Source organism: Urocitellus parryii, chromosome 9, assembly GCF_045843805.1.
Source record: "Urocitellus parryii isolate mUroPar1 chromosome 9, mUroPar1.hap1, whole genome shotgun sequence".
Lineage (NCBI taxonomy): Eukaryota > Metazoa > Chordata > Mammalia > Rodentia > Sciuridae > Urocitellus > Urocitellus parryii.
The window spans coordinates 14,756,573-14,779,087 of record NC_135539.1 but is presented as its reverse complement, the minus strand read 5'-3'; the positions used below and the strand labels follow the sequence as shown (position 1 = coordinate 14,779,087).

Genomic DNA, 22,515 nt, shown 5'->3' with positions numbered 1-22,515 from the left:
GTGTGTGTGTGTGTGTGTGTGTGTGTGTGTGTGTGTGTGTTGGGGGGCAGTTCTGGGGATTGAATTCAGAGGCCCTCTGCCACTAAACCATACCTCAGACCCCTTTATATTGTCTTGAGACAAGGTCTCTTTAAGCTGCTGAGGATGGTCTGGAACTTGTGATCTGCCTACTTCAGCCTCCTTAGTCCCTGGGATTACAGGTGTATACCACCCTGGCCAGCTATATATATTCACTTTCTATTTGGTTAATATTTGTTTTTTTAAAAAAAATTTTAATTGATTTTTAAAAAATAAATGATAGCGGAATGTATTATAATTCTTATTACACATATACAGCACAATTTTTCATATGTCTCATTGTATATAAAGTATGTTCACACCAATTCATGTCTTCATAGATGTACTTTGGATAATGATGACCATCACATTCCACCATCCTTGCTAACTCCCTATTTTTTAATGTTCACCATTCTTTCTTTGAATATGCAATGCTGGGTGTTTTTCCCAACTTTTAAAATTTATTGATTAGTTAAGGCTATACAATTTCTTACTTTAGCTATAGCATAATTATATTATTTTTTAATTCTAAATATTTCTTCTATTGATAAATCACTTGAGTTTTATTTTTATGAGTATTTTTGTAGCATAGTGCTTGCCATTCTTTTACTTTCTATGTCTTTATTTTTTTTTTTTACTGTGCCTCCCATAAGTAGCATGAAGCTGGGGGCTTGTTGCCAACGTGGGGGTTGGGGAAGTCCAGAATGGCAGTCTTGCCATTTATTTAATGGGCATGTTTTGCTGTTATTTGACTTTATTAATTTTGTAGGTTGTTATTATCATATTATTTATTTATTTATTCAGATTTTTCTACTTTATTTTTATCCCTTCTTTGTAGTTTAGATGTGATTTAGTTTTTTAAATTATTTTTTCTTTTGCATTGGTCATTTATATTTTAAAGTTAAACTTTAAAAAATATTCCTTTGTGGTTACATTGGATATTTAAACATGCCTATTCAACTTTTTTCTCTGGCTGCCTCAGAAGTCTTCTCTTTAACCTTGGTGTTCTGAAGTCTTATGATGTTGTATCCAATGAGTTGCCTTTTGCCACTGGAGATTTATTTGTAAACAACTGTGTACAATCTTAGCCAATGTCTTTTTTAACACTACATCTTTGTGTTCTGTTATTACTTTCTGAACTCTATTGGAACTTCTCTGTCTTCCATGGATTTTATATTTTTCTCATATTTTTATCTTTTTATCTCATGGGACATTTTAAGTATATTTCTTTTGTATTCATCTTTTTACAAAATTTTTGTTTTAGTTGTTGATAGACTTTTATTTTATTTGTTTATATGTGGTGCTGAGAATTGAACCCAGTGCCTCACACATGCTAGGCAAATGCACTACCACTGAGCCCTAGCTCTAGTCCCTTTTGTATTCATCTTTAATCCACCAATTCTCACTTACACTGTGTATAATATTCTGATACTTTGGACTATTTTTTAAATTTTTAGCTTAATTTCAAATTGACCAATAATAATTATATATATTAAATGTAAAGTTTTGACATGTATATACATTGTGGAATGATCAAATCATAATGATTATCATATCCATCACTTCAAAATTGTTTTTTGGTAAGAGATTTAAAATCTTCTATTTTAGGTATTTACAAATATGCATTATTATGAGCTATAGTCACCTTGCTGTGTAATGTAACCCTAGAACTTATTCCTCCTATCTAAATGTAACTTTGTCCCTGAATTTTTCTATGTTATTAAATCTTTTCATTTTTCTAAGGCTCTATTTATAATTGTTTTGGGTTGTGTTTGTTTACTTTTCATATTTCCAAGACTGTCATTAATACAGGGATTTTTTTTTTGTAACAAGCAAAGGGTTAGGGAAATGAGATGGGAAGCCTGTGCCTGTGGAACTCTGCAAAAACAGGTTGGTATGGACAGTATGACCTAGTTCAAGTTCATATTTATAAGGAAATTAAGCCAAAGTATATATGCAAATCTCATGATCAGAGCAGGCAAGTGAGGAAATACAAATTTAAGAATCCTGCAGAAACTAGAAAAGGAAGGAAGAAAGACTGGCATATATATATATATATATATATATATATATATATATATATATATATATATAGTTATATATAGTTATATAGCTATATATTATATATAACTAAGTGTATATGTATGTCAGGTGAATACACAATTTTTTATCTTTCTGAAAATTATTATTCTCTTGTTCAGATTCTTGTGCCTTTTCATTGAATTAATGAGGAAGTGTCACACCATAGAACATTCCCTGAATGGAATTGTAGGTCTTCCCCCCAAACTCAAGATTCTTCTCAATTCATCCCTCACTCCAAATACCACAATATCAAGAGATAATATTTTTAAAGATAGTAATACTCTAATATATTTGAGATATAATTTCTTCTAACTTTCTGAAAACTGGCCTCTATAAGAAGAAAAGATTTTCTTTCTTTCTTTCTTTCTTTCTTTCTTTACTTCCTTCCTTCCTTCCTTCCTTCCTTCCTTCCTTCTTTCTTTCTTTCTTTCTTTCTTTCTTTCTTTCTTTCTTTCTTTCTTTCTTTCTTTCTTTTTCTCTCTTTCTCTCTCTCTCTCTCTTTCTTTCTTTCTTTCTTTTTCTCTCTTTCTCTCTTTCTTTCTTTCTTGAAAATTAGTTTCAGAGACTAATACACCTAAAATCTCCCCAAACAGATTATTTAAGTCATGTGCTAGAGCTACTGAGTTGGGGATAGAAAGGAGGCATCATATACAAGGACCTGAAGCTCAGTTTCAAAACCATTACTTCAATATGAGGATACTAAATGAGGCACAATGCTTGAAATATCATAGGCACTCCTAATAAAGTTACTGACTTTTACTACATTAAGTGCAGGATTTTTCAAAAAACCTAGAACTTAATTGTCTACTAACGTTCTTATGTATCTGTAAATCAATTGCTCATTTATTGACTGCTGTGTTCTGGGAAAGGGGAAAATTTGTGAAGTCCTTTCTTACCGTCTCTTAATATTCCATCTATGAAGACAGTAAAAGTGCCCGAGACAAAGTTGAACAGAATAAGTTTGATATAGGCAGAAGAACTTCTAGAAAACAGGAAGCTCATCAGGTACATGAGGGGAATGGCAGACCAGCCATACAGTGTGAGTATGAGCATTGTTTCCAGTAAGTGGTAATCCATGACATAAATATCAACTTTGCAGTATTTGAACACTCCCTGAAATACAGAGGGGACAAAGGCAAAGGTAAAGAGCAAGTAAAAAAGGAAATCAGGTCAAAATATTCAAAGAAGGAAAGAGCAAAGCTTGCCTTTATTTAGCATGGTAGTACTTATTTAGTCAATCTTCCTTTTTTTCTTCTTTTTAGTTATATATGACAGTAGAATTTATTTTGGCAAATTACACATACATATTATATGTACATAGAATATATAGCTTATTCTATTTGGGATCCCACTCCTGTAGTTGTACATGATGCAGAGTTACTCTGGTCATATATTCAAATACAAGGCTAGGAAAGTGATATCCAATTAATTCTACTGTCTTTCCCCACTTCCCTTCACTCTCCCTTCCTTTTATTTCCCTTTGTCTAATCCAATGAATTTCTATTATTGCCTTCCCCAATCTCCCTTGTTTTGGGTTAGCATCCACAAATCAGCAAGTACATTCAGCCTTTGGTTTTTTGGTCTTTGTGCTACTGAAAAGAAAAATTATTTTCTGCTAATGAAGGATACACGAGTTATTTTCTTTCTAATGACATCTACCATGAAATTTTGCAATGTTTTATAAGATATTGAACACAGATAGTTTATTGGAAGATCTAGATTTATGAAACCATTAGGATAGGAATGTTCCGTGTGGTATGGAAGGAAAATAAACCCTACTCACCAATAATAAAAAACAGGAAAATAAGAAGATGATGAAATCATACACCAGAGCAGAAAACCAGTACACAATGACAGAGACCCCACTCACAAACTGGATGTGCTTGGCCTTACTGATTCTTTCAGTCACTGTCAGGAGGGAAAAGCTACTGATTAAAAGAGCTATGCCCAGCTGCATATCCAAAAACACCTCTTGTCCATTTATAGTCCTACAGAAGGAATAAAAGTGTAGCAGAAAATCAACAAAGCAGGAAATACAGATTTCTATCAACAACTATTTTTATCATGTAAATGTATTTTAAAGTTTAAGAGTCAATTCCAATGAAAATAAAAACATACCCTTCAATGACTTTATTGTCAAGGCGTGGCTGAGGTTTATTGAAGACTGTTAAGGAAGCATTAGCACCAGAGAGTGACATGAAAAGAATGTTGTCTAACACTGCCAGGGACAGGGATGGTGAATGGTATGCTTCATTGTTGAAAAAAACAGTAAATACTGTTTCATCTGTCTTCACTTCCACGGAAAATGCAATAATGCATAAACTGTTACACTCTTTATTTTCCATCAAATAATCCAGAAGATTACCTAGGATGAGGAAACAACATTGGTTAGTGCACTCACAACACTTAAAATATGTCAAGAAGAACAACAAATAATTTTCTCATAACTTAAAATTTTCTCATAATAATTATTGCAAACATTTGCTGTTATCTTTAAACATTTTATTCCATCATTAAATTTCAAGCTATTACTTCATAGCCTATAACCTAAACTACTACTTCACTGAGAAAACACATGCAACATGGTATAGACTCTCAATTAATTTTTCTGTCTTAAACTGATTTTAAATACTTCATTTTATTTTATTTTATTTATTTTATTTTTTTATGTGGATTCCTGGAGACTGAGATCAGAGCCTAGGTCATAGGCTCTGTGTGGTGTGGGCTAGAGGACACCTTTCTTCTTTCTCACCAAGGCAGTTTACATCCTGATCAGGTGCCTGCCCTTGCTTTCTACTCTCCCATCAGAAAAAGGCTTGAAAGAGAAAAAAAAATGCAAAGCAGGCTACAAGGGCATCGTTTGAATCCACTGAAGGAAAAAAACTTGTTCTTTCCATATGATCCCCAAAAGGCACAAGAGTGCAATCATCCACTCTCACTCATTGGATTCAGGGTGCTGGGGCCAGCACCCATGTGCTCACCCTCATGGCCAGGGATACTTTGCATTTCATAACCCTTATAAGAAATTGATTTGTCCTCACATCTAGTGTTCTGATTTGTCTACATTATCCTTTTTAAAGTGACTAAAAGAATTATTCCACATTAATTCTAATTTGACATTAATTGCAAATAATACTTTTGGTGAGAGGGTCATAATTCAGCTGACTTCTGGAGATTAGGAAAAGTTTTAATGCTATCAGGTCTTGGGAGAAAGCACTTTTTTTTAATTTTTATTTTTTTTTTTATTGTTGGTCATTCAAAACATTACATAGTTCTTAATACATCATATTTCACAGTTTGATTCAAGTGGGTTATGAACTCCCAATTTTACCCCGTATACAGATTGCTGTATCACATCAGTTACCCTTCCATTGATTGACATATTGACTTTCTAGTGTCTGATGTATTCTGCTGTCTGTCCTATTCTCTACTATCCCCCCTCCCCTCCCCTCCCCTCCCCTCCCCTCCCCTTTTCTCTCTCTACCCCTTCTACTGTAAATCATTTCTTCCATTTGTATTATCTTGTCTTACCCCTCCTTTCCTCTTATATGTCATTTTGTATAACCCTGAGGATCGCCTTCCATTACCATGCGATTTCCCTTCTCACTTCCTTTCCCTCCCACCTCTCAACCCTGTTAATGTAAATCTTCGTCTCAAGCTCTTCGTCCCTACCCTGTCCTTATTTCCTCCCCTTATATCAAAGGAGTCATTTGGTATTTGTTTTTTAAAGATTGACTAGCTTCACTTAGCATAATCTGCTCTAATGCCATCCATTTCCCTCCAAATTCTATGATTTTGTCATTTTTTAATGCAGAGTAATACTCCATTGTGTATAAATGCCACATTTTTTTTATCCATTCATCTATTGAAGGGCATCTAGGCTGATTCCACAATCTTGCTATCGTGAATTGTGCTGCTATGAACATCGATGTAGCAGTGTCCCTGTGGCATGCTCTTATTAGGTCTTTGGGGAATAGACCGAGAAGGGGAATAGCTGGGTCAAATGGTGGTTCCATTCCCAGCTTTCCAAGAAATCTCCATACTGCTTTCCAAATTGGCTGCACCAATTTGCAGTCCCACCAGCAATGAACAAGAGTGCCCTTTTCCCTGCATCCTCTCCAGCACTTATTGTTGTTTGACTTCCTAATGGCTGCCAATCTTACTGGAGTGAGATGGTATCTTAGGGTGGTTTTGATTTGCATTTCTCTGACTGCTAGCGATGGTGAGCATTTTTTCATGTACTTATTGATTGATTGTATGTCCTCCTCTGAGAAGTGTCTGTTCAGGTCCTTTGCCCATTTATTGATTGGGTTATTTGTTATCTTATTGTCTAATTTTTTGAGTTCTTTATATATTCTGGTTATTAGGGCTCTATCTGAAGTGTGTGGAGTAAAGATTTGTTCCTAGGATGTAGGCTCCCTGTTTATCTCTCTTATTGTTTCTTTTGCTGAGAAAAAACTTTTTAGTTTGAGTAAGTCCCATTTGTTGATTCTAGTTGTTAACTCTTGCGCTATGGGTGTCCTATTGAGGAATTTGGAGCCTGATCCCACAGTATGTAGATCATAGCCAACTTTTTCTTCTATCAGATGCCATGTCTCTGATTTAATATCAAGCTCCTTGATCCATTTTGAGTTAACTTTTGTGCATGGCGAGAGATAGGGATTCAGATTCATTTTGATGCAGATGGATTTCCAGTTTTCCCAGCACCATTTGTAGAAGATGCTATCCTTCCTCCATTGCATGCTTTTAGCCCCTTTATCAAATATAAGATAGTTGTAGTTTTGTGGATTGGTTACTGTGTCCTCTATTCTGTACCATTGGTCCACCCGCCTGTTTTGGTACCAGTACCATGCTGTTTTTGTTAATATTGCTCTATAGTATAGTTTGAAGTCTGGTATCGCTATACCGCCTGATTCACACTTCCTGCTTAGTATTGTTTTTGCTATTCTGGGTCTTTTATTTTTCCATATGAATTTCATGATTCTTTTATCTACTTCTACAAGATATGCTGTTGGGATTTTGATTGGCATTGCATTTAACTTATAGAGAACTTTTGGTAATATCGCCATTTTGATGATGTTAGTTCTGCCTATCCATGAGCAGGGTATATTTTTCCATCTTCTAAGGTCTTCTTCTATATCTCTCTTTAGGGTTCTGTAGTTTTCATTGAATAAGTCTTTCACCTCTTTTGTTAGGTTGATTCCCAAGTATTTTATTTTTTGGGGGGATATCGTGAATGGAGTAGTTGTCCTCATTTCCGTTTCAGAGGGTTTGTCGCTGATATACAGGAATGCCTTTGATTTATGCGTGTTGATCTTATATCCTGCCACTTTGCTGAATTCATTTATTAGCTCTAATAGCTTCTTTGTAGACCCTTTTGGGTCTGCTAGGTATAGAATCATATCATCTGCAAATAGTGATAATTTAAGTTCTTCTTTTCCTATTTTTATGCCTTTAATTTCTTTCATCTGTCTAATTGCTCTGGCCAGTGTTTCGAGAACTATGTTGAACAGAAGTGGTGAGAGAGGGCATCCCTGTCTTGTTCCAGATTTTAGAGGGAATGCCTTCAATTTTTCATCCCATGGATGAATCCTACTTGATCATGGTGTATAATTTTTTTGATATGTATTTGAATCCGATTCGCCAGAATTTTATTGAGGATTTTTGCGTCAAGGTTCATTAGAGATATTGGTCTGTAGTTTTCTTTCTTTGAAGTGTCTTTGTCTGGTTTCGGAATCAGGGTGATGTTGGCTTCGTAGAATGAATTTGGAAGTTCTCCCTCTTTTTCTATTTCCTGAAATAGCTTGAAAAGTATTGGTGTTAGTTCCTCTTTAAAGGTTTTGTAAAACTCTGCTGTATGCCCATTCGGTCCTGGGCTTTTCTTAGTTGGTAATCTTTTGATGGTTTCTTCTATTTCCTCTATTGTTATTGGTCTGTTTAGGTTGTCTATATCCTCCTGACTCAATCTGGTCAGATCATAAGACTTAAGGAATTTATCTATGCCTTCACTATCTTCTATTTTATTGGAGTATAAGGATTCAAAATAATTTCTAATTATCTTCTGTATTTCTGAAGTGTCTGTTGTGATATTGCCTTTTTCATCCCGTATGCTAGTAATTTTGGTTCTCTCTCTTCTTCTCTTCGTTAGCATGGCTAAGGGTCTGTCAATTTTATTTATTTTTTCAAAGAACCAACTTTTAGTTTTGTCAATTTTTTCAATTGTTTCTTTTGTTTCTATTTCATTAATTTCAGCTCTGATTTTAATTATTTCTTGCCTTCTACTTCTTTTGCTATTGTTTTGCTCTTCTTTTTCTAGGATTTTGAGATGAAGTATGAGATCATTTATTTGTTGGTTTTTTTCTTTTTTTGAGGAATGAACTCCAAGCAATGAATTTTCCTCTTAGAACTGCTTTCAATGTGTCCCATAGATTCCGATATGTTGTGTCTGTGTTTTCATTTGACTCTAGGAAGTTTTCAATTTCCTCCTTGATGTCTTCTAAAACCCATTGATCATTCAGCAACCTATTGTTCATTCTCCAAGTGATGCTTGATTTTTCCTTCCTTCTTTTATCATTGATTTTCAGTTTCATTCCATTATGATCAGATAAGATGCATGGTATTATCTCTACCCCTTTATATTTTCTAAGAGTTGCCCTGTGACATAATATATGGTCTATTTTTGAGAAGGTTCCATGTGCTGCTGAGAAAAAAGTGTAACTACTTGATGTTGGGTGGTATAGTCTATATATGTCAATTAAGTCTAGGTTGTTGATTGTGTTGTTGAGTTCTATAGTTTCCTTATTTAACTTTTGTTTGGTAGATCTGTCGAGTGGTGAGAGAGGTGAGTTGAAGTCTCCCATGATTATTGTATGGTGGTCTATTAGACTCTTGAACTTGAGAAGAGTTTGCTTGATGAACACAGCTGCACCATTATTTGGGGCATATATATTTATGATTGTTATGTCTTGTTGGTGTATGGTTCCCTTGAGCAGTATGAAGTGTCCTTCTTTATCCCTTTTGATTAACTTTGGCTTGAAATCTATTTTATTGGATATGAGTATGGACACTCCTGCTTGTTTCCGCAGTCCATATGAGTGGTATGATTTTTCCCAACCTTTCACCTTCAGTCTATGAATATCTTTTCCTATCAGATGTGTCTCCTGTAGGCAGCATATTGTTGGGTCTTGTTTTGTGATCCATTCTACTAGCCTGTGTCTCTTAATTGGTGAGTTTAAGCCATTAACATTTAGGGTTATTATTGAGATATGGTTTGTTCTTCTATCCATATTTGTTTATTGATGTTACTAAACCTGATTTGTTATCCTCTTTGACTACTTTCCCCCCTTTACTGTCCTACCTCCCATTGTTGGTTTTCAATGTTATTTTCCATTTCCTCTTCCTGTAATGTTTTGCCAAGGATTTTTTGAAGAGATGGTTTTCTAGCTGCGAATTCTTTTAACTTTTGTTTATCATGGAAGGTTTTAATTTCATCTTCTATCCTGAAGCTTAATTTCGCCGGATACACGATTCTTGGTTGGAACCCATTTTCTTTCAGTGTTTGAAATATGTTATTCCAGGATCTTCTAGCTTTCAGAGTCTGTGTTGAGAGATCAGCTGTTATCCTGATTGGTTTACCCCTAAATGTAATCTGCTTTCTTTCTCTTGCAGCTTTTAAAATTCTCTCCTTATTCTGTATGTTGGACATCTTCATTATAATGTGTCTAGGTGTGGATCTCTTATGATTTTGCACATTCGGCGTCCTGTAGGCTTCTAGGATTTGGGATTCTGTCTCATTCTTCAAGTCTGGGAAGTTTTCTCGTATTATTTCATTGAATAGACTGTTTATTCCTTTGGTATGGAGCTCTGTGCCTTCCTGTATCCCAATGACTCTTAAATTTGGTCTTTTGATATTGTCCCATAATTCTTGGATGTTCTGCTCATGGTTTCTTAGCAGACTTGCTGAGCTGTCTATGTTCTTTTCCAGTTGAAATACTTTGTCTTCATTGTCTGATGTTCTCTCTTCTAGGTGATCTACTCTGCTGGTAGTATTCTCAATTGAGTTTTTAAGTTGGTTTATTGTTTCCTGCATTTCTAGGATTTCTATTTGTTTGTTTTTTATTACCTCTATCTCCCTGTGAAATTGATCTTTTACTTCCTGGATTTGTTTGTCAATGTGGTCTTTCATTGTCTGATTTTGCTGTCTCATGTCTTCCTTTAGACTCCAGATCATCTGAAGCATGTATGTCCTGACCTCTCTATCTGACATTCCATCTGTTGCACCTATTACCTCTTCTAAAGTTGAGTTGACCTGCATTGCCTGTGGTCCTTTCTTTCCTTGTCTTTTCATACTGCTGGCGTTTCTTTCTGCTTGGTGAAACTGTTGTGTTTTTGAAATTTTCCCTCTATTTATTTATATTGCTCTTGTATGGTTGAAAGATCACCTTGCAGGGCAGGTAGTGGCTGTGATCCTCCTCCAATTTGTGTGATCCGTCTGTTACGCTGGCAGGCCCTTGGTCTGCTCTGCTGGTCGGTCAAAGGTCCGCCTACCCTGCAGGCACGAGGGGCACCTCTGTCACTCCGCAGGTTGCTGGGTCTGACCTCCCAATGGGTCGAAGGTTCGCTTAGCTTGCAGGCACTGGGGGAGGGGACGGGCCTGCCCTTCAGCAAGCCGCCGGCCCTGTCCTACTTGTGGGTCCTGTCCACGTTCCCTGCAGGCGCGCGCAGCTGATCTCTCACTGGGCAGGTTGCTGGACCCGACCCCTAAATACTTCATTTTATAACTTTACTTTTCAGCTGACAAATCCTTCCTCTGAAAAAACAGGAAAACTGAATAAAACAATTTTTAAAATCATTTTTTGAGGGCATTAGAGATCTAAAAGAATAATCAAGACCCCGAGAAGAATGAAAATACACTGTGGTGAGTTCAACATTTTTTTCCCTTTGAGAACCTTATAGTTTTATAAATGATGAAAGTACCTTGATAAATCTTCAGGCTCTTGATGGGGCTTAAAAGGCTTATACTCTAACAGTAAGAAAGAAACAGACTAATTCTTATTTTATTTTATTTTTATTAGTTCCAATCAGTTATACAAGACAGTAGAAAGCTCTTTGATTCATTGTACACAAATAGAGAAGAATTTTTCACTTCTCTGGTTGTACATGAAATAGAGTCACACCATTTGTGCAATCATACATGTACCTGGGGTAATGATATCCGTCTCATTCCACCATCTTTCCTACCCCCATATCCCCTCCTCCCCTCCCCTTTGCCTCATCCAAAATTCCTCCACTTACCCCATACCCCTCCCCATTATGGATTAGCATCCACTTATCAGAGAAAACGTTTGGCCCCTGTTTTTTTGGGATTGACTTACTTTGTTTAGTATGATATTCTCCAACTCCACCCATTTACCTGCAAATGCCATAATTTATTCTCTTTTAATGCTGAGTAATGTTCCATTATGTATATATACCACAGTTTCTTTATCCATTCATTTATTGAAGGACATCTAGGCTGCTTCCACAATTTAGCTATTGTGAATTGTGCTGTTACAAAAATTGATGTGGCCATGTCACTGCAATATGCTGATTTTAAGTCCATTGGGTACAATCCAAGGAGTGGGATATCTGGATCAAATGGTTGTTCCATTCCATGTTTTCTGAGGAATCCCCATACTGCTTTCCAGATTGTCTGCACCAATTTGTAGTCCCACTAGCAATGCCTGAGAGTACCTTTTCCCCTGCAGCCTTGCCAATACTTATTGTTGCTTGTATTCTTAATAGCTGCCATTCTGACTGGAGTGAGATGAAATCCTTTACTTTAGAGAACATTTTCAATATATTTTCACCTGAATATATTTTTATTTTTATTGCATTATACATAGATGGTTAAAAACAAATTTTAAAATTTTTTATCCCTCAAATAGCTTTCTGGTTATGTCCTCTTTATTCTTCTAGTGGTTTCAACTAGAAATTAACAAATTGTGTTATTGACTTTTTTTCATTTTTTATGTAAAATGCACAAAGCATACAATGTAACATTTGAGGGGCTGGAGTTGTGGCTCAGTGGTAGAACACTTGCTTCACATGTGTGAGGCACTGGGTTTGATCTTCAGCACCACATAAAAAAATAAACAAAATAAAGGTATTGTGTCCATCTATAAAAAGAAATATGAAAAAAGTAACATTTGAAATATTTAGGTGTGCAGTTCAATGATGTTTAGTACCTACATATTATTGTGCAGTCATCATCATCATCTATCTCTAGAACATTTCATCTTACTGCCCCAAACCAGCATTCTACATTCTGTCTCCATGATGACTCTAGGTGTCTCACATAAGTGGAATCATACCATATTTATCCTCTTGTGGCTAGTTTATTTCACTTAACACAATATCTGCAAGTTTCATTCATGCTGTAGCATGTGTCAGAATTTCCTCCCTTACTAAGCTGACAAGTCCTTCCTTGTATGTCTGGATAATATTTTGTTTATCTATTCATCTGTTGATGGACATGTGGGTTGCTTCTGGTTATTGTAAATACTGTGCTAATGGACATTTGGGTTACTTCTACCCTTTTGTTATTGGGAATAATGTCCCTATAAGTCTTCAAGTCTCCATTCTCCATTATTTAGAGTATATACCCAGAAGTGGAATTGCTAGATCATGTTGTAATTATACATTTAACATTTTGAGGAATTTCCACACTGTTTTCCATAGTTTCCATACTGTTTTCCAAGGAATCTCCATACTGCTTTCCATTTTATATTCTCACCAGTAACGTGCAAGTTTCTAATTTCTCCACATACTTGCCAACACTTGTTATTTATTTTTTTTAGTAATAGTCAATCCCATGAGAATAAAGTGGACACTCACAATAATTTTGATATACATTTCCTTAATGATTAGTGATGATGAACCTTATTTGACCTTTTAAAGTCTAATTCAAATCACCACTTTTACTTTTTCCTAGACAGGGAAAAGACCTTAGAATCTTTGAGCTCCATTTTCCCTCTTTCTGCTTTCTGTGCTATCATCATATGATTGACTTCTAGATGTGCTTTAAATCCCTCAAGGTATTTTTATTATTTCATTCTGTCAGTATTGATTTGTATTTTCTGACACATTTATACTTTCCATTGTTTGTAAATTGTTCCCTTGTTTATAAATTTGTCTTAGATAATTTTTTCCTCTGCATTAAGAATATCCTTTAGCATTGTCTGCTGGTTTCTTGGCATGCATGTGCCTGTGTGTAGGGTGTGTGTGTGTGAAATGTTCTTATTTCACATTTGTTTTTTAGGTTATCATTATCAGATATAGAATTCTAGCTTGGCAGGTTTTCCCTATCACTTTGAAAATATCATTTTACTGTTTTATAACTTCCATTTTTTCCATCATGAGTCCATCATCAGTCCTATTATTGCTCTCCTGCAGATATATGGGTTTATTTAACTTCTTTAAAGCTCTCCTTTCTTGTGGATTTGATATTTAGCAGTTATATTACAATGTACTTAGGTGTCATTTTCTTTTATTTATCCTCCCAAGGAATCTTAGCATTTATTGAACCTGTTTTTTTTCAACAGTTTTAGAAAATCCTCAGTCACTATCTTTTTAAATGTAGTCATTCTGGCCATTTTCCTCTTCTGGAGGCAGCCTGCTCCATCCATGTACCTCAGAGCATGACTTTAATTTTTACTAATAAACTGTTTCTATTACTTTAATTTTTAAATTTGTTTTAATTAGTTATACATGACAGTATAATGCATTTATGCACTTGATATATCATACATAGATAGGATATAATTTCTCATTTTTTCTGAGTGTACATGTTGTAGAATCATATTGGTCATGCAGTCATATATATATATATATATATATATATATATATATATATATATATATAAAGTAATAATGTCTGTTTCATTCTACTATCCTTCTTATCCCCACATCCACTTTCCTCCCCTCCATTCACTTCCCTCTACTTAATATAAGGTAACTCTATTCTTCTCTAGCGTCCCCTCTGCCTTATTGTGAATTAGCATCCACATATTAGAGAAAATATTTGGCCTTTGGTTTTTTGGGATTGGCTTTTTCACTTAGCATGATATTCTCCAATGCCAAAATTTCATTCTTCTTTAAAGCAGAGTAATATTCCATTGAATATGTATACCGGCATTTTCTTATCCATTCACTTATCAAAGGACACCTAGGTTGGTTCCATAGTTCAGCTATTGTTCATTGAGCTGCTACAAACACTGATGTGGCTGCATACTGTAGTATGTTGATTTTAAGTCCTTTGGGTATAGAAGGAGGAGTGGGATAGCTGGGTCAAACGGTGATTCCATTCCAAGTTTTCTGAGGAATCTCCATACTGCTTTTCATAGTGATTGTACCACTTTGCAGTTCTACCAGCAATGTATGAATGTGCCTTTCCCCCCACATCCTTGCCAACACTTATTGTTGCCTATATTCTTGATAACTGACATTCTGACTAGAGTGAGATGAAATATGAGTAGTTTGATTTGCATTTCTCTAATTACTAGAGTTTTTGAACATTTTTTCATGTATTTGTTAATTGACTATGTATCTTCTTCTGAGAAGTGAGAAAGAGTAATTCTTATAAAACTTCAATCACTTCAGTCTCTCATTGGAGAACTTCCCTTAGTTTTACTGCCTGCCAGATGTTAAATTAAACCTCTTCTGGAGAACATAATCTCATGTAGAATATTTTTAATTTTCACCCAAAATGCCTGGTATTAAATAAAAACATTACCAGGTATACCAACAAACAGAACTAACAAAAAGGACAGACAATTGAAAAGTTCACAGCTAAAGCAGGTATTGAGATAGAGAATTTACCAGATAACTGAAGTGCGAGAAATAATCAACTGTTGATGTTAGCATTGAAAACCATATTATTTGAAGTTGAAAATTAATATGCTGATAGCGTATTGAACACAAATGAAGAAGAGATAAGGAAAATAATAGGGATAATAAAAGAATACTATGAATGACTACAGAATGTAATGGTTAATTTTACATTAACTGTAAGACTGGAACTTACATAAGGAAACCTCCTGATTTTCAAATATTGAGACAGACTGAATTATTTGCTTTTCTGAATCTCCAGCTTACAGGTGGCCTACCATGGAACATTTTGGTTTCATAATCAGGTGAGACAGTTCCCCTAATAAATCTCATTTTCTAAATCTCTCCCTTCATTTCTCTCTCTCTCTCTCTCTCAAGAAAATAGACACTAAAATTATATGCAATATATTCCAGGAAATAGGAGAACACTTATTTTATTGATTCTTTTTTAGTTATATGTGAAAGTAGAGTCCATTTTGATAAAATTATACATGCATAGAATGTATCTTATTCTAATTAGGGACCCAGTCTTTGGATATACATTATGGTGGGATTTATTGTGCTGTATTCATAAATGTACATAGGAAAGTCATATCAGATTCATTCCACTGTCTTCACTATTCTTATCCTCCTCTCTTCCCTTAATTTCCCTTTGTCTAATCATCTGAATTTCTATTCTTATCCCATCTCTTATTGTGGGTTAGCTTCCATATATCAGAGAAAACATTTGCCCTTTGGTTTTTGGAGATTGGCTTAATACACTTAGCATTATAATCTCCATCCATTTACTGGCAAATGTCATAAAGTCATTCTTCTTATGGCTGAGTAATATTCCATTGTGTATATATACCACAATTCTTTATCCATTCATCCATTGAAGAACACCAAGGTTGATTTCATAGCTTAGTATTGTGAATTATGCAGCTATGAACATTGATTTTGCTGCATCACTGTAGTATGCTGATTTTAAATCCTTTGGATATATACTGAGGAGTGGGACAACTGGATCAAATGGTAGTTCCAAGTTTTCTGAGGAATCTCCATATTGCTCTCCAAAATGGTTTTACTAATTTGCAGTTCCACCAACAATGTATGAGTGTATCCTTTTCCTACACATCCTCACCAACATTTATCGTTACTTATATTCTTGATAAGTGATAGAGTAGTTGAACATTTTTTCATATATTTGTTGACTGTTTATATTGGGTTATTTATTTGTGTTAAGCTTTTTGAGTTTTTATATATCCTGGAAATTAACACCCTAGTTGAGGTACAGGTGTCAAAGACTTTCTTCCATTCTGAAGGCAGATTAGGTTCATAAGTTAGAAATATTTATGAACCATGACAAATGAGGTCCATTCCTGAAATATAAAGCTTGTTCAATGTTTGAAAATAAATGTCACCCATCATATTGATAGGCTAAAAAATAAAAATAATTTGCAATCTGCATTTGGGGTAAAAATTGGGAGTTCATAACCCACTTCAATCTAATGTATGAAATATGATATGTCAAGAGCTTTGTAATGTTGTGAACAACCAATAAAAAATTAATATTTAAATAATAAAAAATTTAATTATATAAATCTATTCAGAAAAACTTTTGAGAAAACAAAATATATATTCATGATTAAAACTCTGAAAAACAGGAATAAATTTAACTCTCTAAATACTTATTGCAGAAAGACAGCATACTGTCTAAGATTAGGAACAAGGAAAAATTTCCACTCTCACCAACAATTCAACATAGTGAAGGAAGTTCTATTTAGTACAATAAAACATGAACAGAAAAATAAAAGGCATATAGATTATAAAGGGAGAAATACAACTGCTCTTATTAGCAGATGACATGACTATCTACATTTTTCTACAACTAATATCAACTAATCATCAGGGTAACAGCATAAATGATAAATAAGTAAGAATAAAACGTATTTCATTATAATAGAATAAGTGTACAGACATAAACTTTAAAATATTATAGCATTTACATTCATCCAAAAAATGAAATATTTAGATATAAATCTCTTTTATTTTTGCTAGAGATGATGAACATTTGATAATGATATTCACACTACTCAAATATTTTCATTGATTTGGAACTGAAATTTCCCACTTGTGAAAAAAGGAAAATTGAGAGCTTGATTGAATAATTATTAGACTCAAAATATTTTAATATTCTTAAATGTTATTGTATTTGCTCAAAGTCAAGTTTATCAAATTGTTACTCCCAATGTTTCAATAATAATATCTGTACAAATATCACTATAGCTTACAAAGGGAAAAAACTGAAGGAGAGAGAAAAAAACCACAAAATAGGCTGACTAACCTGCAGGCTGTTTGTTAACCTAAAGGAGCACTGTCCATCAAATAGCACTTAAAGAAAAATATAATATTTAGGAGGAAACACTTACATTTGAAAGAAAGGAGTCTTTATGTTCAGAGGGATAACATGACATGGTAAGGGGTGAGTTTGTAGATGCAAGGTAGATCAAGTTAAAGTCAAGTCTACTACTAACAGTCTCTTTCTCTCATATACATACACATATGGCAAAGTACACATATGTATACATATGTATATATGTACTTTGACATCTTTTACTTTTTATTAGAAATGAACAACAAATGCCTGTAGACAGCCCACAGCCAAAGTGCATTCACTAACAATTTTTTCAAGACCAATAGCCTTCAAGAGGGCATTTGTAGAGTTAAATTGCTTTTATGATATTAGTGACTAGCAAGAAAAGAATGGAGGAAGTAGTCAAATATTATAGTTAAGATTCTTCTTTGGAAGTGATACAGCAGATCATCTAAGAGAATTTATTTTTCTTAACAGGCCTTACCTGATACTTCCTTAAGTTTGTGATTTTTAGATTTTAGCATACTCTCAAGATGTTCTAACAGACTTGTAGTCAAATTAGAACTTCCAGAAATATAAAAAGGCACAATGGTTTGACCATATTGATCCAAATCCATTTGCCTGGCCATTTCATCATGATGTACAAGGTAATTGGACTGAAAGAAAACAAATGTGGAAACTACAAGTCCCAGAATCTGTATCAACGTTATCTTCCAGTTGCGCCAACTGAATATCAACTTTTTCATGAACATGGAATGGAACTGCTGACAGTAGAGGGATATCTAAAGAAAATATATACATAATATTACAGTAGTCATAGACCTAACCAGATCATTAATATTGAAGTTCACTAAGATTGATGCTTAGAAAATTTATGACAAAACAGTTTTATATCATAAATACCATGACAGTAGAAACATATAAAGTTTGTATAAACATTTGAAAAAGAACCTAAGCATAATATTATAGTACACAATAATATGATCAATCTTTTGTTTGTATAAGGCTGAGGACAACGAATTATGGGCTGTTTTTGTAAACATTTTATTGGAACACAAGCTATGCCCATTTATTCCTGTATTACCATAGTTGCTATAATTACTCTGACTACAATGCCCATAAGGCCTTCAACATTTTTATTTCTTTACATTGAGTTTGCTGACTTCTGCTACAAGATAGTCAAGAAAATTCTTAAGGTTAAATGTCTTACTGTAACACTTAAGATCTCAACAGGATGATTTTTCTCAGATTTCTGATACCATGAAAATGAGCATGTTTCATAGAAGGAAAAGACAAATTAGAAAGGCAATGAAAGAAATCTTTGGCAACTCAAAAGACCCATACTGAGGATTGTACTGATTGAGGAATGGTTTCCTACCTTGTAACAATGCCCTCTGCAAAACTTGAAATAGTTGTATAGGGTTAACTATTAAAAAATAATGCTCACTATTAAACTCTTACTCTAGCTTCAATGAACTAATGAATTTTTGAATTACCTATTTGGAAAAAATTCTAAAAAGAACCCCAAAAGAATTAAGTAATAATGATAGTAAAAGTAAACATATAATATATATTTTTCTAGAACCTATTACTTCAGCATTCCACTACCCTTGCTAATTAGGTTATCATGCAGACAGCTCTGGTTGGTTCTTGTATGGCTGAAAACTCCATACTTTTGGTACAAATATTAAAACAAAATATATCTCTTATGTCCCAAACAAATACACACTAGTTTTCTTAGTAAAGTTCTTACCCCAGTATTAAACATAATAATTTCATTCAGGGTGGAAGAATGTGCTCTCTCAACATTACTTGATATATTCTTATTCTGGCTCATGATGGAGATTTTGCTTTTCTGGGGGAAAGACTGTTTAGCTTGGATATGACTTTCTGAAACTTCCTTGTGACCAACCCTACATAAAAGAAAAAAAAAATCAAAGATATTCATTTTCATCTTATTGTGGTTTGAATCTGGAATCTCTCCCAATGCCTTTTTTCCCTCTTTTCTTGTTTTGTTTTATTGATTTTATTTATTTTAATACATGACAGTGGGATGCACTACAGTTCTTATTACACATATAGAGTACATTTTTTCATATCTTTGTATTCACACCAATTCATGCCTTTATACATGTATTTCATTTTTTCACTACAATTCTTATTACACATATATACCAAAATTTTTCATATCCATTTATATATAAAGTATGTCGACACCCAATTCGAGTCTTCATACATGTACTTTGGATAATGATGTCCATCACATTCCACCGTCCTTGTTAATCCCCTGCCCCTTCCCTTTACCTCCCACCCCTCTGCCCTATCTAGAATTCATCTATTCCTTCCATGCTCCCCCTCCCTACCTTACTGTAAGTCAGCCTCCTTATATCAGAGAAAACATTCAGCATTTGATTTTTGGGGGGATTGACTAACTTCACTTAGCATTATCTTCTCCAACGCCATCCATTTACCTACAAATGCCATGATTTTATTATCTTTTAATTCTGAGTAAAATTCCATTGGATATATATGCCACTTTTTTTTATCCATTCTTCCACTGAAGGGCATCTAGGTTGGCTCCATAGTTTAGCTATTGTGAATTGTGCTGCTATAAATATTGAAGTGGCTGTGTCCCTGTAGTGTGCTGTTTTTAAGTCCTTTGGGTATAGTCTGAAGAGAGGGATAGCTGGGTCAAATGGGGTTCCATTCCCAGATTTCCAAGAAATCTCTATACTGCTTTTCATATTTGCTGTTCCAATTTGCAGTACCACCAGCAATGTGTGAGTGTAACTTTTGCCCCACATCCTCACCAACACTTATTGTTGTTTGTTTTAATGATAGCTGCCATTCTTACTGAATGAGATGATATCTTAGAGTAGTTTTGATTTGCATTTCTCTGATTGCTAAAGATAATGAGCATTTTTTCATATATTTTTTGATTGATTGTATATCCTCTTCTGAGAAGTGTCTGTTAAGGTCTTTGGCCCATTTGTTGATTGGGTTATTTATTGTTTTGGTTTAGCTTTTTGGATTCTTTATATATCCTAGGGATTAGTGCTCTATCTGATGTGTGAGGGGTAAACATTTGCTCCCAGGATGTAGGCTCTCTGTTCTCATAGATTGTTTCCTTTGCTGAGAAGAAAATTTTTAGTTTGATTACATCCCATTTATTGATTCTTGGTTTTAATTCTTATACTATTGGAGTCTTATTAAGGAAGTTGGGGCCTAATCCTACATGATGAAAATTAGGGCCTACTTTTTCTTCTAGTAGATGCAGAGTCTCTGGTCTAACTTCTAGGTCCTTTATCCATTTTGAGTTAAGTTTTGTGCATGGTGAGAGATAGAGTTTTAATTTCATTTTGTTGCATATGGATTTCCAGTTTTCCCAGCACCATTTGTTGAAGAGGCTATCTTTTCTCCAGTGCATGTTTTTGGCATCTTTGTCTAATGTAAGAAAATTGTAATTTTGTGGTTTAGTCTCTGTGTCCTCTATTCTGTACCATTGGTCTATCAGTCAGTTTTGGTGCCAATACCATGCTGTTTTTGTTACTATTGCTCTGTAGTATAGTTTAAGGTCTGGTACAGCAATGCTATCTGCTTCACTCTTCCTGCTAAGGATTGCTTTAGCTATTCTGGGTTTCTAATTTTTCCAGATGAATTTCATTATTGATTTTTCTATTTCTGTGAGGAATGACATTGGGATTTTGATCGGAATTGCATTAAATCTGTATAGTGTTTTTGGTAGTATGATCATTTTGATAATATTAATTCTGCCTATCCAAGAGAAAGGTAGATCTTTCCATCTTCTAAAGTCTTCTTTGATTTCTCTCTTTAGGGTTCTGTAGTTTTCATTGCATAGATCTTTCACCTCTTTCATTGAGAATTTTTGCATCTATGTTCATTAGAGATACTGGTCTACAGTTTTCTTTCTTTCATGTGTCTTTGCCTGGTTTTGGGATCAGGGTGATATTGGCCTCATAGAATGAGTTTGGAATTAATGCCTCCTTTTCTATTTCCTGAAATAAATTGAGGACTATTGGTATTAGTTCTTCTTTAAAGGTCTTGTAGAACTCAGCTGTGAATCCATCTGGTCGTGGGATTTTTTGGTTGGTAAGCTTATGATGGCCTCTTCTATTTCCTCACTTGATATTGATCTGTTTAAATTGTGTATATCTTTCTGACTCAACCTGGGCAAATCGTATGACTTAAGAAATTTGTTGATGCCTTCAATGTCTTCTATTTTATTGGAGTATAAGATTTCAAAACAATTTCTAATTATCCTCTGTATTTCTGTAGTGTCTTTGTGATATTCCATTTTTCATCATGTGTGCTGGTAATTTGAGTTCTCTTTCCTCTTCATTAGTGTAGGCTAAGGATTTGTCAATTTTATTTATTTTTTCAAAAAACCAAATTTTTGTTTTGTCAATTTTTCCAATTGTTTCTTTTGTTTTAATTTCATTGATTTCATCTCTAATTTTAATTATTTCTTGCCTTCTTCTGCTTTTGCTGCTGACTTGTTCTTTTTCTAGGGCTTTTAGATGTAGTGTGAGGTCATTTATTTGATGATTTTTTTCTTCCTTTAAGGAATGAACTCCATGCAATGAATTTTCTTCTTAGTACTGCCTTCATAGTGTCCCAGCAATTTAGATATGTTGTGTCTGTAATCTCATTTACATCTAAAAATTTTTAAATCTCCTCCTTGATGTCTTCTGTAACCCACTGTAGATTCAGTAGCATATTGTTTAGTCTTCATGTGCTGCAGAAATTTTATTTTTTATTTTGTCACCAATTTCCAATTTTATTCCATTATAATCTGACAAAATGCATGGTAGTATCTCTATTTTTTTGTATTTGCTAAGATTTGCTTTATGGCGTAGTATATGGTCTATTTTAGAGAAGGATCCATGTGCTGCTGAGAAAAAAGTGTATCCACTTGATGCAGGTAGAAATATTCTATATATGTCAGTTAAGTCTAAGTTATTGTGTTATTGAGTTCTATAGTTTCTTTATTCAAATTTTGTTTGGAAGATCTATCCAGTGGTGAGAGAGGTGTGTTAAAAATCACCCAAGATTATTGTGCTGTGGTCAATTTGACTCTTGAACTTGAGAAGAGTTTGTTTGATGAACATAGCTGCGCCATTGTTTGGGGCATA

The 22,515-nt window shown here is 34.3% G+C and overlaps 1 protein-coding gene across 1 annotated transcript in view; it reads right to left on the bottom strand.

Moving 5' to 3' along the window:
* The window catches only part of LOC113185093 (phospholipid-transporting ATPase ABCA3-like), a 126,182-nt gene that overhangs the window by 18,707 nt on the left and 84,960 nt on the right, over window positions 1-22,515 (bottom strand). Inside the window, exons 17-21 of the mRNA XM_077802694.1 lie at window positions 19,116-19,275; window positions 17,847-18,144; window positions 4,258-4,504; window positions 3,919-4,127; window positions 3,036-3,248 (exon numbers count right to left, since the gene is read on the bottom strand). Of these exons, the coding sequence (XP_077658820.1) occupies window positions 3,036-3,248; window positions 3,919-4,127; window positions 4,258-4,504; window positions 17,847-18,144; window positions 19,116-19,275 (1,127 nt within the window). The remainder of the gene's footprint in view (window positions 1-3,035; window positions 3,249-3,918; window positions 4,128-4,257; window positions 4,505-17,846; window positions 18,145-19,115; window positions 19,276-22,515) is intronic.